The following is a 16,548-nucleotide window of genomic DNA, read 5'->3' as shown; positions in this document are numbered from 1 at the left end:
TGTTTCAGGCAGGAAGGGAAGCTCTCTAAAGATATTTATGTGGGGACAAATGAATGTTCTTCTGCCATCCTTTGTGTTGAAATTATTCAGAATTTAACAGATTATGGGTATTTTGTATTTTATTGGTCAGCTATTCAAAACAGAGCATCAGACCACCTCTGGAACAACCCTGCTCCCATGCTGGTGGGGGTGAGTGGGCGCAGTTTCCACTTTGACAGCTTACAATGGCACATATTTTATTTGCAAGTTAAAAACCTATCCCTGGCTTCCCTCCGATTGGAGAGGGTCATATTAGATGGGGTTTGTTGTACCCCGCATTTGTGTTTTGGACAACTTACCCTCACCCCCAAGACCCAGAAGGCCCCTCGCCAGGTACCTCACCTGGGTGGGAATGTCCTCTTCCCCCAACAGGAATCTATTCGCATGCTCAAGAACTTAGTGGGCTCAGGACCGTAAGGGAAAGCGTCGCCAATGATATGGCTAGTGCCTTAACTGAAATTAATGCTGAGCTACTTGCAGTTAGGACTGTGGCCCTCCAGATTCATTTGGCCCTGGACTTCCTGCTAGGCAAGGAGGGTGGTGCCTGTGCTATTACTGGGGCAGAGTGCCGCATCTACATCCCTGACGAGTCCACTAACATCACTGACCTCTCTAAACACATCACACAAGAAATCCAGACTCTCCAAACTATTGACACTGGGTTTAGTGATGGCATGGAGGGGTAGTCACTAGGAAGCATTCCTGGAGGACTGGGAGGTCTGCTGGTACATATCGGAATTACAATACTAATGATGATCACCTGCACTCTCGTGCACCGGTGCTTATGGTCACTGTTGTCTGAGTGTTTTCACGATAGGCTCTGAGGGGACCTGGTTGATCTTTGAATGATAAATAGGAGGGAATGAGGAAGTTAGAAAGCCACAAGGGGATCAGTTCCATCTTTTACTTGTTTTTCATGGTATCATGGGGACTCAATGGTTAAACACTCCACTGTTCAAAGGACTCCCTGCCGTATAAATTGCATGCCTGTCCTCTTACAGAATGAGACAGGACATCTCAATAAGTTGGGGGCTGGCTGACTCTCAGAGAACTGAATCCTCTGCAGCCTTACATATGGATTCCACTTGCAGCCTCAGGTGAATATATTTATCCTCCCTGGACAAGACTGATAGCCGTATTAACTGCCACCTGCTCCCTTTATCATGCTTACCCTGACTATTAACATAGGTATGTGAATCCCCCATTGAGAACAAGCAAAGCTCTGCTGTTTTAATCTCTTCCCAGCAGCACATGATTATGAAGAATACAATAGTCCCTGTATTCCATCCACTAGTTATCACAGGACATTGATAATCATCGGGCATTGTAAAATTATAATTGCCTTTCTTAAACAATATAATGACAATCGATCAAGTGACTTGTAGACCTTTTGTATTATTCCTGTAAAAAATACTGTCTTTGTGTGTCGAGCAGAGATACATGGAGAAGTGCCACCACAAGTGACGACTACTTCAGCATGACTACTTTTGGCGACATTGAAAATCTCTCGCCAGCTGTCCGATAATAAAGTATCTGCTATGGTACAGAAGAGGTGGGGAGTGGTGCCGGTGTAACTATGGAAGATGGACTGTTCTACGTAGCCAGGAACTCCCCACATACGTTCAAGACACCACCCATGCCCTCCACCTCCTCCAAGACTTCCATTTCCCCGGCCACCAATGCCTCATTCTCACCAAGAATATCCAATCCCTCTACATCTCCATCTGCCATGACCTGGGCCTCCAAGCCCTCCGTTTTTTCCTCTCCCAATGTACCCAACAGTACCCTTCCACCGACACTCTCATTCGTTTGGCCGAACTGGTCCTCACCCTTAACAATTTATCCTTCGAATCCTCCCACTTCCTCCAGACCAAAGGGGAGCCATGGGCACACGTATGGGCCCCAGCTATGTCTGTCTCTTTGTTGGCTATGTAGAACAGTCCAACTTCCGTAATTACACCAGCACCACTCCCCATCTCTTCCTCTGCTATATTGATGACTGCATTGGCGCCACCTCATGCTCTCGCGAGGAGGTTGAGCAATTCATCAACTTCACCAACACATTCCACCCTGACCTTAAATTTACCTGGACCATCTCTGACACCTCTCTTCTCTTTCTGGACCTCTCTATCTCCATTAATGATGACCGCCTTGACACTGACATTTGTTACAAACCCACTGACACCCACAGCTACCTGGATTACACCTCTTCCCACCCGACCTCCTGCAAAAATGCCATCCCGTATCCCCAATTCCTCCACCTCCACCGTATCTGCTCCCGGGAGGACCAGTTTCACCACAGAACACACCAGATGGCCCCTTTAGAGACCGCAATTTCCCTTCCCATGTGCTTAAAGATGCCCTCCAACACATCTCATCCATATCCTGCACCTCCGCCCTCAGAGCCCACCCCTCCAACTATAACAAGGACAGAACCTTCCCCCTGGTGCTCACCTTCCACCCTACCAACCTTCACATAAACCAAATCATCTGCTGACATTTCCGCCACCTCCAAACGGACCACACCAGCAGGGATATATGTCCCTCCCCACCACTTTCCGCCTTCCGCAAAGACCATTCCCTCTGTGACTACCTGGTCAGGTCCACACCCCCCAACAACCCATCCTCCCGTCCTAGCACCTTCCCTGTTAAGTCCTCCTGTCACCACAGGAATTGCGAATCCTGTACCCACACCTCCTCCCTCACCTCCATCCAAGGCCACATCCATCAAAGTTTTACCTGCACATCCACCAATATCATTTATTATATCCGTTGCTCCCGATGCGGTCTCCTCTACATTGGGGAGACTGGACGCCTCTTAGCAGAGCACTTTAGGGAACATCTCTGGGACACCCACACCAATCAACCACACCGCCCCGTGGCCCAACATTTCAACTCCCCCTCCCACTCAGCTGCACAAATTGGACAAAAACTGACCCATCTAAAGTACTTGAACTATAGTATTCCCAGTCAATATTTGGAAAGTTAAAGCCCCCATAACAACTACACTGTCACACTCATTTCATCATCTTTGCTATCCTATCCTCTAGATCTCTGGAACTATTTGGAGGCCTATACAAAACTCCCAACAGGGTAACCTCTCCTGTTTCTAATCTCAGCCCATACTTCCTCAGTGGAGGAGTCCTCAAACGCCCTTTCTGCAACTAATACTGTCCTTGACTAACAGTGCCACACCACCCTTTTTATCATTTTTTCTGTTCTTATTGAAACACCTAAATTCTGGAAGCTGCAATAGCCATTCCTATCATTCCTCCAGCATGTGTGATTTCCTGCCAGATTGGAAAATAAACATTTATTCCTACACTCTGTTTCCTGTTTATCAGCTAATCTTCTACCCAGCAAACCAGGCAGCATCAAAAGATGGAGAAATCAACCCTTCTTCAGGACTGGGAGTGGGTGGAAGGGGCGTTGCAGATAAAGGAGTGGGGGTGAGTGGTGGGATGGTTTTGGGTGGGGAGTGGGGCAGAGTGCTGAGGATTTGGGAACAGGTTGTTTTGCAGTGGCAGCTAGATTTAAATTTGCACAGAAGAATGTAGTACTCAGTGATGGCAATACAGCATGTACCATCAGATTCAGAACGGTATTATTGTTAGGGACTTTTCCTGGCTTGGGGGGGGACCTTTCTCCATTGGACTGTGGTTCATGGACCCGCACAGTAGAGACTGAGATGCATCTCCAAATTCAAGCCATCACCCAGAAATCACTGATAGGCAGAAGGCAGTGAGATTCTCTTGTTGTTCTCCTGAAGTAGTTTAAGCTAATAGACTCACTCATTAGCTTGTGTATATTTCAAACAGATTAAGATGATAAATTTTCTTTATATAGAAGCGTAAGTTCTTCTTATACTCATTTTGATCAGAGCTTAAGAACCCATTAGGCACTTTCAGCTCAACAATACACTTGGTGCTGCGAGCGGGGTCTGAACAAAATGTTCAAGAAGGAACAAAGAGAGGGGGAAAACCGAGATACAAGTTCCCTAACACCTTGGCTGGAAAGTAGGATACTGCACCCAGCACTTTAATTTGACCAAAGCATTCCGTGCCAATAGTTTGTTTCCTCTGGTATCAGTGAACCTGTCCCAATTCTCATTGTAGTCTTTATCTAATTAACCAATCTATCACAGTGCTACAGCTTAATTGGCTGTAAGTTTGAGAAGCTGTAAGAAGCAGCAGTTTTTACCTGAGGTTACCATGTCACTGGGATTTTCTAAAATACGACTGGTAGATAGTTCTATGGAAAAGTTAGAATCATCGACAGCTGGAGCTCCACCGGAAATTGTAGAGATATGCAATGGTAATTATGAGAGTGGCCTTGATAGGTTTTCAAAAAGAGGTTATGAAAGAAACAACTGAGTTAGAAACTGTCCAGAATAAGTTAGCCTATGGTGCCCATTTGTTGGCAAAAGTGCTGCAGAATATAAATGATTACCAACAGGAAAGCACAAGGAAAAGGCTGTAGTAGACCCAACATTGTGACTGAGCATTGACGTGTGATGTGTGATTTCGGAAAAGACTAAATTCTGGGTGTTATTAATACCCCCAGGCTTCTTCCTGAGCCACAGTGTATTCTGTTTTGTTTTAACAAGTTTCAAGAATACAGCAACGGAGCTGGAAGTCTTTGAAAACAGAGGAACCTTGAACTGACTACAATCATTGGAATCCCCATTACAAGAGCACTGTTTAAAACCACCAAGCCTGAGTGTAATTGTTTATGAAACTGAGATTGATACAATGTGTTAGCTCAAACACTCAATGGGGAATTCAATCAAATATTAAAGAGCAAATAAATTTAAATCTTTAGATTTTAATTTAAAACAAGGTCCAATGGAATTAGTCCAGATTTTAATTTGTATTATAATTAAATTAGATAACTTGTTTGGGAAGAAATTAACTGACCACAAATGAAACCTGTTAGCCCAGAGACTGTAGAAGCTATACACAAAATAAATCCTTGACGCATTGTCGTCAATTTTGAATATAGAATAATTTTGAAGAAAAAATGTTGAATTTAATTTATGTTTGCATTTGAGAAAATTATATGCACTTTTTCTGTAAGAAAGATCAAACAAGTAAATGCTTGAAACCGAATAGTTTTATGATGTGTGTACCTCTCCTTTAAAACAGCTCTGAAAACAGATCTCTTGTTTTTTTTAAACTGAACAGTAAAGTTTCTCTAGAATTCCTGAATCAGTTATAATGGTAACTAATGGGGACCATACTTAGAATAAAAGGATAGTATTGGAAAAAGTATCACAGCATTAAACTGACACAAGAATGAAACATTTGGATTTAGCAAAGTGGTATGTATCCAATAAAATCAAAGTGAGGATAGAATTGAATAATGAATAGCTTTCTCTTGGAGATATTTGAGCTTTTGCCTGTGTGATTATTTTAACAGAAAATGAATTGGATGACTTTGCTACCACCCTGAACATTGGGACCAGGTGTGGAAGATACTGAGGCACCCGCCACCAAATTTTGACCTTTTGAAAAGATCACCTGGAAGTCAAGAAAGTAGCATGATCTTGGGATACCAATGTAAGTGTACAGTGATGGTTATTGTATCTGAAGTATTTGGCATGAGAGAATACATGATGAAAATACACAGAAGAATTGGTCTCAGGTATGTACACCTACTTGACAAAATGGTTCGTATCGCCCAGAAGAGCATAGAAATACAATTAAATGATAAAGTATTGACACATAATCTATAGAGAAACTGACTTTAAAACAATGCAAGTGGTATTGGTGAGAAGAAGGTAAACATTATAGTCAGTTTCTGAATGGCAGCTGCATGGGTGGTGAATATTGAAGAAATATCACAAGATGGGTAACAGTGAAGGAAGAATTGGGGAATCTTTTAAATCCATGCAGAACCTGTCACCAATTACGTGTGAATCAATCTTAAAGTTCATTACATGTGCAACCGGTTATGTCCATTGAACAACATGTATGTGCTTATGTAAGGTCTTGATAATTTGTTTTGAAGATACCAAAGGATAGAGTGTAGTGTTTGGCTTGAAAATGATATCTCCAAACTTGATTATTAAGAGTTAATCATTAAGTGTGAATTGGACATGGCAATTAGCAATTGAAGGAAAATACATGATAAACAGGATTACTGTAAAAGCAGCCAGTTACAGGGTGAAGGTAACTGCAATAACCTTGCCTTGATTTGGGAACAGGCTGTTTTGCAGCACAACTGGACCTACGTTTGCACTAGGGAATACAATACTTTAAGATGGCAATACTGCAAATAATATCAGATTCAGAATAGTAAAACTAGGGACTTTTCTCAGTTTGTAGGCTCCATCAGACTGGGGTTCACAGTCATGGACCATGTACCTTTCACCATCAGTCCAGGTTTCACGGATCCGTGCAGTGTAAACTGAGATAGAGCTCCAAGTTCCAACCGTTACCCAGAAAACCCCAATAGACAGAAAGCAGTAAGACTTTCTTGTTGATTATGTCTAAAATAGTTTAAACTAATACACTTACACATTATTTGTATATATATAAAACAGATTAGCTAACAAATTTTAGAGTTGTGGAGTCATACAGCATGGAAACAGACCCAGCCCATGTCCATCATAATTCCAAACTAAACTAGTCCTACCTGCCTGCAAGTGGCCTATATCCCTCCAAACTTTTCTTATTCTTGTACTTATCTAACTGTCTTTTAAATATTTTAACTGTACCCACATTCATCACTTCCTCCGGAGATTCATTCCACACATGAATCACTCTCTATGTAAAAAAGCTGCCCCTCATGTCTTTCTAAAATCTTTCTCCACTCACCTTAAAAATATGCCCCCAGTCTTGAAATTCCCCACCCTAGGAAAAAGACACCTGCTATTCACCTTATCTATGTCCCTCATTATTTTATAAACCTCTATAAGGCCACCTTTCAACCTTCGACTCTCCAGTAAAACACATCCCAGCCTATCCAGCTTCTCCTTATAATTCAAACCCTCCATTTCCTGTAACATTCTGATAAATTTCTTCCAAATCCTCTCCAGCTTAATAGTATCCTTCCTTTAATAAGGAGATCAGAACTGGACACAATACTTCAGAAGAGGCCTCACTAATGTCCTGTACAACCTCACCATAACGTCCCAACTCCTATACTCAGAGGTCTGAGCAATGAAGGCAAGCAGACTAAATGCCTTCTTAACCACAGTATATATATGTAATGCAAACTTCAAAGGATTATGTACCAGAACCCTGAGGTCTCTGTTCTACAATACTACTCAAGACCCTATTTTCAATTGTATGAGTCCTGCTTTTGTTTGCTTTCCAAAATGCAAAACCTCACATTTATCCAAATTAAACTCCACCTACCTTTCTTCAGCTCATTCACCCAACTGATCAAGATTTCTTTGTAATCTTAAATAACTTTCTTCACAGTCCACTATACCACCAATATTGGTGTCATCCACAAAGTTACTAAACATGCTTTCTATATTGTCATCTAAATCATTTACAGAAATGACAATTTATAAAACAATTTATAGAACCATGCTTTCTATATTCTCATTAAATCATTATAGAAAGTGAACCCAGAACCGGTCCCTGTGGTCACAAGCCTCCAGTCTGAAAAATAACCCTCCACTATCACTCTCTGTTACCTTCCTTTAAGCCAAATTTGTATCCAGTTGGCAAGCTCACTCTGTATCCCATGTGATCTAACTTTACCAATTAATCTACAATGTGGAACCTCATCAAAGGCTTTACTTAAGTCCAAGTAAACTATCTACTGCTTTACCCTCGTCAATCTTTCTGGTTACTTCCTCAAAATACTCAATCAAGTTTTTGAGACATAATTCCCTTCACATAAAACTATGCTGACTGCATGTAATCATTCCTTGTCTTTCCAAATGCATGTAAGTCCTTTCAGAATCACTTCCAACAATTTACCTATCACCAAAGTCAGACTGGAGGTTCATAGTTCCCAGGCTTCCCTTTACATTCCTTCTCAAATAAAGGCATAACATTAGCGACCCTCCAGTTATCGGGCACCTCACCCATATTTATACATGTTACAAATATTTCTGCAAAGGACCCTGCAATTTCTCCCCTAACTTCCCACAAACTCCTGGAATACATAAGATGAGGTCCCAGAGATTTAATCACCTTTATATTTTCTTACACCTTCAGCACTTCCTCTTCTGTAATGTGCACAGTTTAAAAACATCAATACTTATTCCCCGAGTTCTCTAGTCTCCATTTCATTCTCCTCAATAAAAACTGATGCAAAATATTCATTTAATATCTCTCCCATCACCTGAACTCCAAAACAATCACAGCTTCGTTGATATTTAAGGAGCCCTTCTCTCTCTCTAGCTGCTTTCTTGTTCTTAATGTACTTATAGAATCTCTTTGGACTTATTTGCCAGTGCAATCCATATCGACTCTTTGCCTTTCTGATCTCCTTCTTCAGAATTCCCCGCTGCCCTTTGATTCATTTGAACCCAGTTGTTTAAACCTAATACATGATTCTTTTTTATTCTTGACTGGAACCTCAATAATTTTATTCATCTATTGTTCTCTAATCCTACTCACTGACCTTTCATTCTAACAGAAACATAATGACTCCAAACTCTCGTTATCACAGTTCTGAAAGTCTCCTACTGATTTACATCCATTTACCTGTGAACAGTTTACTCAAATCAATTTTTAAAAGCTCTTGTCTCATACCATTAAAATTTGCCTTATTCCAATTAAAAATTTAAACTTTTATGGAGGGTTTCTCCTTTTCCATAAACATTTTAAATCAAATGGAATTATGATCACTAGAACCAAAGTGTTCCCATACTATCACTTCAGCCACTTGCCCTGTCTTATTACTCAAGAGAAGGTTTAAGTTGAGCTCCTTCATTAGTTGGAACATTTGCCTAATGATAAAGAAATTCAACAAATTTAACATCTAACAAATACTTCACCATCCAAACCTTTAACACAACGGTAGTCCCATTAATGATGAAGGGCTAATGCTCAAAACATTGAGTATCTTGCTCCTCAGATGCTGCCTGACTCGTGGTGGTTTTCCAGAGCCACACCTTTGACTCTGATCTCCAGCATCTTCAGTCCTCACTTTCTCCCAGTCCCAGTCAACGTTTGTAAAATTAATATCACCAATCATTACAACCTTATTATTCTTACATATATCTGAGGTCTCTCTAAATACTTGTTCCCCAATTTCCCTCTGATTATTGGGAGGTCTATAGTACAATCCTATCAAGGTGATAATTCCTTTTTTATTTCTAGTTTCAACCCACATATTATCACTGGCCAATTCTCAGGAATATCTTCTCTAATTACAGTAGTAATATTTCCATTCATCAAAAAGCCACTCCCCTTCCTCTTTTGCCTCTCTTCCTATCCATTCTATAGCATCTGAAATCCAGAGCTTTGAGCTGCCAGTCATGTCCATCCTTCAGCCAAGTTTCTCTAATATGATGATCCAATCCCATGATCTCATACATGCCCTAAGTTCATCAGCTTTGCCTGTAAAAACCTTTGCATTGAAATATGGTTTTAATTCTTCCAAGTGAGTTTGTTTTCTGACTTGTTCTTGTCTGTCTGTTCTAATTGTTCTTTTTAGATTCAAAATCCATCCTCATGTATCTTTCTATTTACTCTATTACTTAGGATCCCTTCACCTCTTCTGTCCAATAGTTTACAGTCTCCCTTTATAGAATTAATAAATTTTCCCACTAGGATAATAGTCCCTTTCCAGTACAGGTGAAACCCATCCTTTTTGAATAGGTCTTTTCTGCCCCAGAAAAGATCCCAATAATCCAAGAACCTGAATCCCTGAACATCACACCACCACTTCAGCCATTGATTTATCTCCTTTATCCTTTTATTCTATCCCTCATTTGAGCTTCTGAGATTCTGTTTTTCAACCTTCTACCTGACCTCTCATATTCACTCTGTCAAGCCTTAATCTTTTGCTTAACTATGTTGCTCCTACCAATATGTTCAATAATTTCCAGTTTCTCACTTCCCCTTTTAACAATCTGTTTCAAATATTTGGAGACAACGTTAATCTTGATACCAGGAAAGCAACATACTGCAGAATCTCTACACATGCCCTTGACAGGAGGATTGCCTGTAACAATTATTCTTTGAAATTTTGTCAAACCCCATGGAACAGAAGATTAATTCTTAGTGCCCAAGATCTGACTGTTTCTTATATTTTCCTCTGAGGAGCTATCCATTTCTACAGAACCCAAAACTGAGTATTTATTTGAGAGGAATAGTCACAAGAGGTTCTGAACTGCCATCTTACCATTCCTGATAATCATCCATCTATCTGATCCTGATGAGTAACCACTTCTGTAAATGTACTCGCCATTCAACCCTGTATCTCTTATATGCTTTCAATGTCATTAAGCTAAAAATGCAGCAGCTTACAAAAGCACCTTACATATAAAATAAATCATATTTCTTTACCCAAAGAGTTGATATTAAGCATTTAAAATAAAAAATAAACAAAAATATCAAATGTATAAATCTTAAATAAAACCAACCATTTAGCTGAAGAATTGAATTTTTAAAAAAACTCTTGCTGAAGTGATCCAGCAGATAACATCAATTTATTTTTCTTATTTACTAGTGCACATAGCTTCTTGTATTCATTTTGATCAGACCTTAAGGAATCCATTAGGCATTTTCAGCCTTACAAAACACATCTGTACCTGGTCTTGTCTACATGTGAATCCAGAGCACCAGCAATGTGCTTGACACTCAACTGCCTTCTGAAATGGCCTAGTGAACCATTCAGTTATATCAATCACTACAAAGTCTCCACATGATGGTTCAATAGTTAACACTCGTGCCCCACAATGCCAGGGAACCGGGTTCGATTCCAGCCTTGGGCAACTGCCTGTGTGGTATTTGCACATTCTCCCTTGTCTGCATGGGTTTTCTCCCACAGTATAAAAAATGTGCAGGTTAGGTGAATTGGCCATGCTAAATTGCCCAAAGTGTTCAGGGATGTGTAGGTTAGTTGCGTTAGTCAGGGGAATGAGTATCAGTGGGGTGGGTTACTCTTTGGAGGGTTGGTGTGGACTTGTTGGTCCAAATGGCCTGTTTCCACTCAGTAGGGATCCAATCCAAGAAAAGAAATAAAATAAGATGCTGCCACTGTCATCAGCATAGGCACTGGAAACAACAAAAATAGAAACAGCCGTGTCAACCCTGAAAGTTCTCTTTATTAACATGTGGGGGCTAGTGCCACATTTAGGAGAACTGTCTCACAGACTAGTCAAGCAATAGCCTGACATTATCGTAAGGTATGATTCCGTGAGTATGACTACATCTCGGACACTACCATGACCATCCCAGGAAATGTCCTGTTCCACCAGTAGGCCTTAACCAGCAGAGGTGACAGCAAAGTGGTATTCAGTCAGAATGGAGTTGTCCTGGAAGTCCTGAACATTGAATCTGGACCCCATGACAGCAGGTTAAATATGGGCAAGGAAGCCTCCTATTGTCGTCCCTCCACTGATGAATCAGTAGTCCTCCATGTTGAACAACACTTCGAGGAAGTACTGAGGGTTGTAAGGATGCAAAATAGGTGCAAGGATAAGAGACTTCAATATCTACCACCAAGACTGACTTGGCAGCAACATTACTGATCGAGCTGGTTGGGTCCTCAAGGACAAAGCTGCAGTAGGTGGTGAGGGACCCAGCAAGAGGGGAAATCATACTTGACCTCTTCCTTACCAATTTGCCAGCTGTAGATGCATCTGTCTATGACAGCAAGAGTGACCATCACAGAGTCCTTGCTAAATGGACAGACTTCAAACTCATTAAGCAACTCAAGACTGGGCATTCATGAGGCACTGAAGATCATCAACAGCAGCAGAATTATACTCCAGCACAACCTGCAACCTCATGGTCTAGCATATCCCCAACTCAACCATCAAGCCAAGGGATCATCCCTGTTTCAGAGATTACAGGAGAACATGTCAACAGCAGCACCAGATTTACCTAAAAATAATGAGGAGTCAACCTGGTGAAACTACCAAATAGGAATACTTGTATGCCAAGCAACATAAGCAGCAAGTGATAGACACGTCCTGCCACATTCAATCTTGCATGGTGGTGAACAATTATATAACTCATTGGAGTAGGAGGCTCAATACACATCTGTATTTTCAATGATGGACGAGGGCAACGCGTCATTGCAAAAAACAAGGTGGAATTAAGCCAGAAGTGAAAAATTGATGATCCACCTCAATCTCCTTCAGTGGTCTCCAGTATTACAGATGCCAATCTTCAGCCAATTCGATTCGCTCCACATGATATCAAGAAATGGCTGGAGGCACTGGATATTACAAAAGCCATGGGCCCTAACAACATTCTATCAACAATGCATGTGCTCAAGAATTTGCCAATCCCATAGCCAAGCTGCTCCAGTACATGGACAACACTGGCATGTCCCCAACAAGAGTAATATTAGATTAATAATGAACAGACTTTATGTCATTGTAGCTAAACTGAGCTAACCTGAAATGTTAGATTTCCTACTAATCCTACAGAATTGCTTAGCTTTAGCCCATGGATACCAGCTGTGTTAAAAGTTTACTGAATTCTTCAGTACTGCATTATACACATCTCATTCTTATGTTATAGGAGCTAAGTTAATCAAGTTCAAATAGTTTGTTGCAGATAAGATGCCTGTCACTGCCTCTTTGGGAGACTGAGGTCAGAACAGATTCAGGTGGACAGCCCTGGCTGCTTAGAAAGGAACAACTATCAGATACCAGATTATACCATATAACAGAGGCAGCAAATCGCAAACATCAGGCATCAATCTAGTCAAATTCCTCAACAATATTACATTCTTCCTTAAATATAGAGATCACAACTGCATACAGTACTCAAAATGTGGAGTGAAATCTTTCCAGCCTCTGATTAGTATAGGCAATGGCAAGAAATCCTGGAGATGTGAGAAATCAACGAGGCCTTTCTTCATATCGGGAGCAATGAACTGCATTTTTTAAGAGAGTTTTGGGTGTCAAGATAAGATTCTCACTAGGGTATAATGTGATACCTATTATTAAGGATTACTGATCATAAATGTAGGAGCAGAATTGAGCCATTTGGCCTATTAAGTCAGCTCCACCATTCAGTGAGATCATTACCTCAATACCTTGACAGCCCTCACGGTAGAAACTTTTCTCATCTCTGTTTTATATGAGTAGCCCTTACACTGGAATTAAGCCTTCTGGTTCCAGACTTCCCAATAAAGTGAAACAACCCGTCTACGCAGCATGGTTGTACACATATGCAGCCACTCCAAGTTTCTGTGCATGGTAAATGACAATCATATACTAGTCACTTCTGGTTCCTAATGTCACTGCTGCACCTGGACCTCTGAGACCGGATGTGGAATATAGGTAAAGCAGCATTACTTCTGCAATCATAATTCCTTATGCCAGGTAAATGAACCCACACCAGTGTATAATTGTTTCAGCCAAGAGTTGAGTTAACAAGAATGAAAACTATGTGAAGTAAATATATAATTGTTTTTGCATTAGCTAAAATGTGCATACAAGAATGAAATGTGCCTGCAAACAATGGTCGATGTTACAGACAAATAGATAAAGTGCTGTGAGGGGAAGGGGTGTAGGTTAAGCTGGATATGCCTGTACAAACAGTTCCAAGCATCTGTTTCCTGGTTCTGCAAAAACAAAAAAAAAGACCACCATCAAGAGATCATAAGGCTCAGTATGGGCAAAGAATAAAAGGAAATGTTGCTTTGGTGAGCATGGAAACAGATGGCAGTGAAGAAGAATATATAACAATAAGACCACCGAGGGAGGTGGTCAAACATCTGGATGTGGCCAGAGATATACATTTTGTCACAGACAAGGCTGGATGAGTTCAGAGATAAACAGCCGGGTTTAGAGTAGTGACAGATGTAAACAGGGGAGGAGCAATGGGAGGAGGGAAGAGAAACGAATTACATAAATATTGTGTACTCGTTAAACTCGGTGTGTGTGTGAGACTACCTTGTAAATAGTAGACACCACACCCCTTTTGCAAGAGCGTATTAATGATACTACTGCTTCAGATCTTGTCTCGGACTGAAATTATTGAAGTGAGTGAGCTTCGTTTCTCACACTGGAACAGCTGGAATGAAAATTTGAAGGAGCATTGGAAACCTATTTGCATCTACACTGTCAAGCCCCCTAAGAATATTAAATATTTCAATAATGTCACCACTCATCCTTCTAAACTCTGAAGACTACAGGCCCAACTGTCTCAACCCCTCCTCATAAGATATTCCCTTAAAAACTGTTAGCAGCATAATGAAAAATCACTGGACTGGTTCCAGTACAAATATATCTTTTCCTAGATAAGGAGACCAAAACTATTTACATATGACTGCTTCGGTCTTAGCAAACCCTCCCACTTTTAAAAGTCCATTCCCTTTGAAATAAAGGCCACCATTTCATTTTGTTCTCTAGTACCTGCTGAACTTAGATTCCAGCTTTTTATGACTTATGGATGGTAACACCGAAATGCCTCTGTTCTGTAGTTTGCTGCAATCTTTTAACCATGGGTTCAGATCTGCCATTTCCACTCATGAAATCTGGTGGACTGTAAGATATTTAACATGAGGAGACTCTACAAATACACTGAGCATCAATAATGTGGGAACCCACCACATCAGTACAAAAGACAAGGATAAAGCATTAGCAATAATATTCAGTCAGAATTCCCTCCATCATCACATCAGACACATAGATGTTCATAGATGATTGCACAATGCTCATCACCATTTATGACTCTTCAGATCCTGAAGCAGTCTACATTCAAATGCAGCAAGACATGGAGAACTTTTGGCTTCAGTATCAAAGGTGTCAAGTTACTTTCACACCACACGAGTGCCAGGCAGGTCAGAGGCTAGGAATTTTGCAGCAACTAGCTCACCTCCTGACTCCTGCCTGTCCACCCCCTACAAGGCGCAAGTCAGGTATATGATGGAATACACCCCATTTGCCAAGATGAATGCAGATTCAACTACACTCAGGCAAATCAATGTGAATGAGGACAAAGTGGTCCACTTGTCCTTTAGCATTCACTCCCTCCTCCACTGACACACACAGTGGCAACATTGTGTATCATCTACAACTTGCACTGCAACAACTCATCATGTCTCCTACAATAGCATCTTACAAAATCATGATTTTTATCATCTAGAAGGACAAGGACAACAAACCCGCAGGAAAACCACCACCTTCCAAAAACATTGTGGCCATTTCTAAACCCAAAGCTGAAAGAGTCAAAAAGAGCATTTCAGTACTCCATCTTTTAGAACAATTAGGAATGGACAATAAAACCTGCGCTTGCCAGTAATACCAATGTCCGATGAACAAAAAGACATGGCCCATTTCAGTCTCCATTGAAGTTCCCAACATCAGGTGCATGTCTTTAACTAATTTGATTCACTTCATATGATACCGAAAAACAGCCAAAGCTACTGGTTCTTGCTAAGGCTGTAGACTGTGACAACATCCAGGCAAACATACAAAGATCTGTGTTCTAGAACTGGTTGTGTCTCTAACAAAGCCATTGCAGTACAGCTATAACGCTGGCACCTGGCAATGTGAAAAGTTGTCCAGGTACATCCTTTAAATGAAAAACAGACAAATTCAACCTGACCAGTTACTGATCCTTAAGTCTACCCTCAACTATCAGTTAAAAAATCATTCAACACTAGGTTATAGTCCAACAAGTTTATTTGGAAGCATTAGCTTTCAGAACACCGTTCATCCATCTGGTGGTTGTGGAGGTTAAGATCATGCTCACAGAATTTATAGCCAAAAGAATCCAGTGTCATGGATATGTTTCAGTAAACAAGCTTAGAATAAAACTTTCAGCATTTACAATGGGATATGCTGGTTTCTGTTTTTTGATCTGTAAATCCCAGAATTTCTTTTACATTACGTTCCCAAAATAGTTCTGCTTTTGAAACAATAATTCTGGTCTCCTTTCTATTCGAAGGATGTTGTGAAACATGAAAGGGTCCAGAAAAGAATTACAAGGATGTTGCCAGGGTTGGAGGATTTGAGTCACAGAGTCACAGAGTGTTAGAGATGTACAGCATGGAAACAAACCCTTCAGTTCAACCCATCCATGCCGACCAGATATCCCAAACCAATTTAGTCCCACCTGCCAGCACCCGGCCCATATCCCTCCAAATCCTTCCTATTCATGTACCCATCCAAATGCCTCTTAAATGTTGCAATTGTACCAGCCTCCACCACTTCCTCTGGCACCTCATTCCATACCCGTATTACCCTCTGCGTGAAAAAGTTGCCCCTTAGGTCTCTTTTATATCTTTCCCCTCTCACCCTAAACCTTTGCCCTCTAGTTCTAGACTCCTCGACCCCAGGGAAAAGACTTTGCCTATATATCCTACCCATGCCCCTCATAATTTTGTAAACCTCTATCAAGTCACCCCTCA

At 40.9% G+C, this 16,548-nt stretch overlaps 1 protein-coding gene across 1 annotated transcript in view; it reads left to right on the top strand.

The window, feature by feature from the left end:
- Positions 1 to 725, top strand: part of LOC132824536 (astacin-like metalloendopeptidase) — a 300,317-nt gene extending 299,592 nt beyond the window's left edge. The window contains exon 14 of the mRNA XM_060839170.1: positions 412 to 725. Within this exon, the coding sequence (XP_060695153.1) occupies positions 412 to 725 (314 nt within the window). The remainder of the gene's footprint in view (positions 1 to 411) is intronic.
- Positions 726 to 16,548: the final 15,823 nt, after the last annotated feature.

This window comes from Hemiscyllium ocellatum, chromosome 18 (assembly GCF_020745735.1).
Source record: "Hemiscyllium ocellatum isolate sHemOce1 chromosome 18, sHemOce1.pat.X.cur, whole genome shotgun sequence".
Classification (NCBI taxonomy): domain Eukaryota; kingdom Metazoa; phylum Chordata; class Chondrichthyes; order Orectolobiformes; family Hemiscylliidae; genus Hemiscyllium; species Hemiscyllium ocellatum.
Note: the sequence above shows the minus strand (reverse complement) of the source record. Positions and strands in the feature narration are given on the sequence as shown.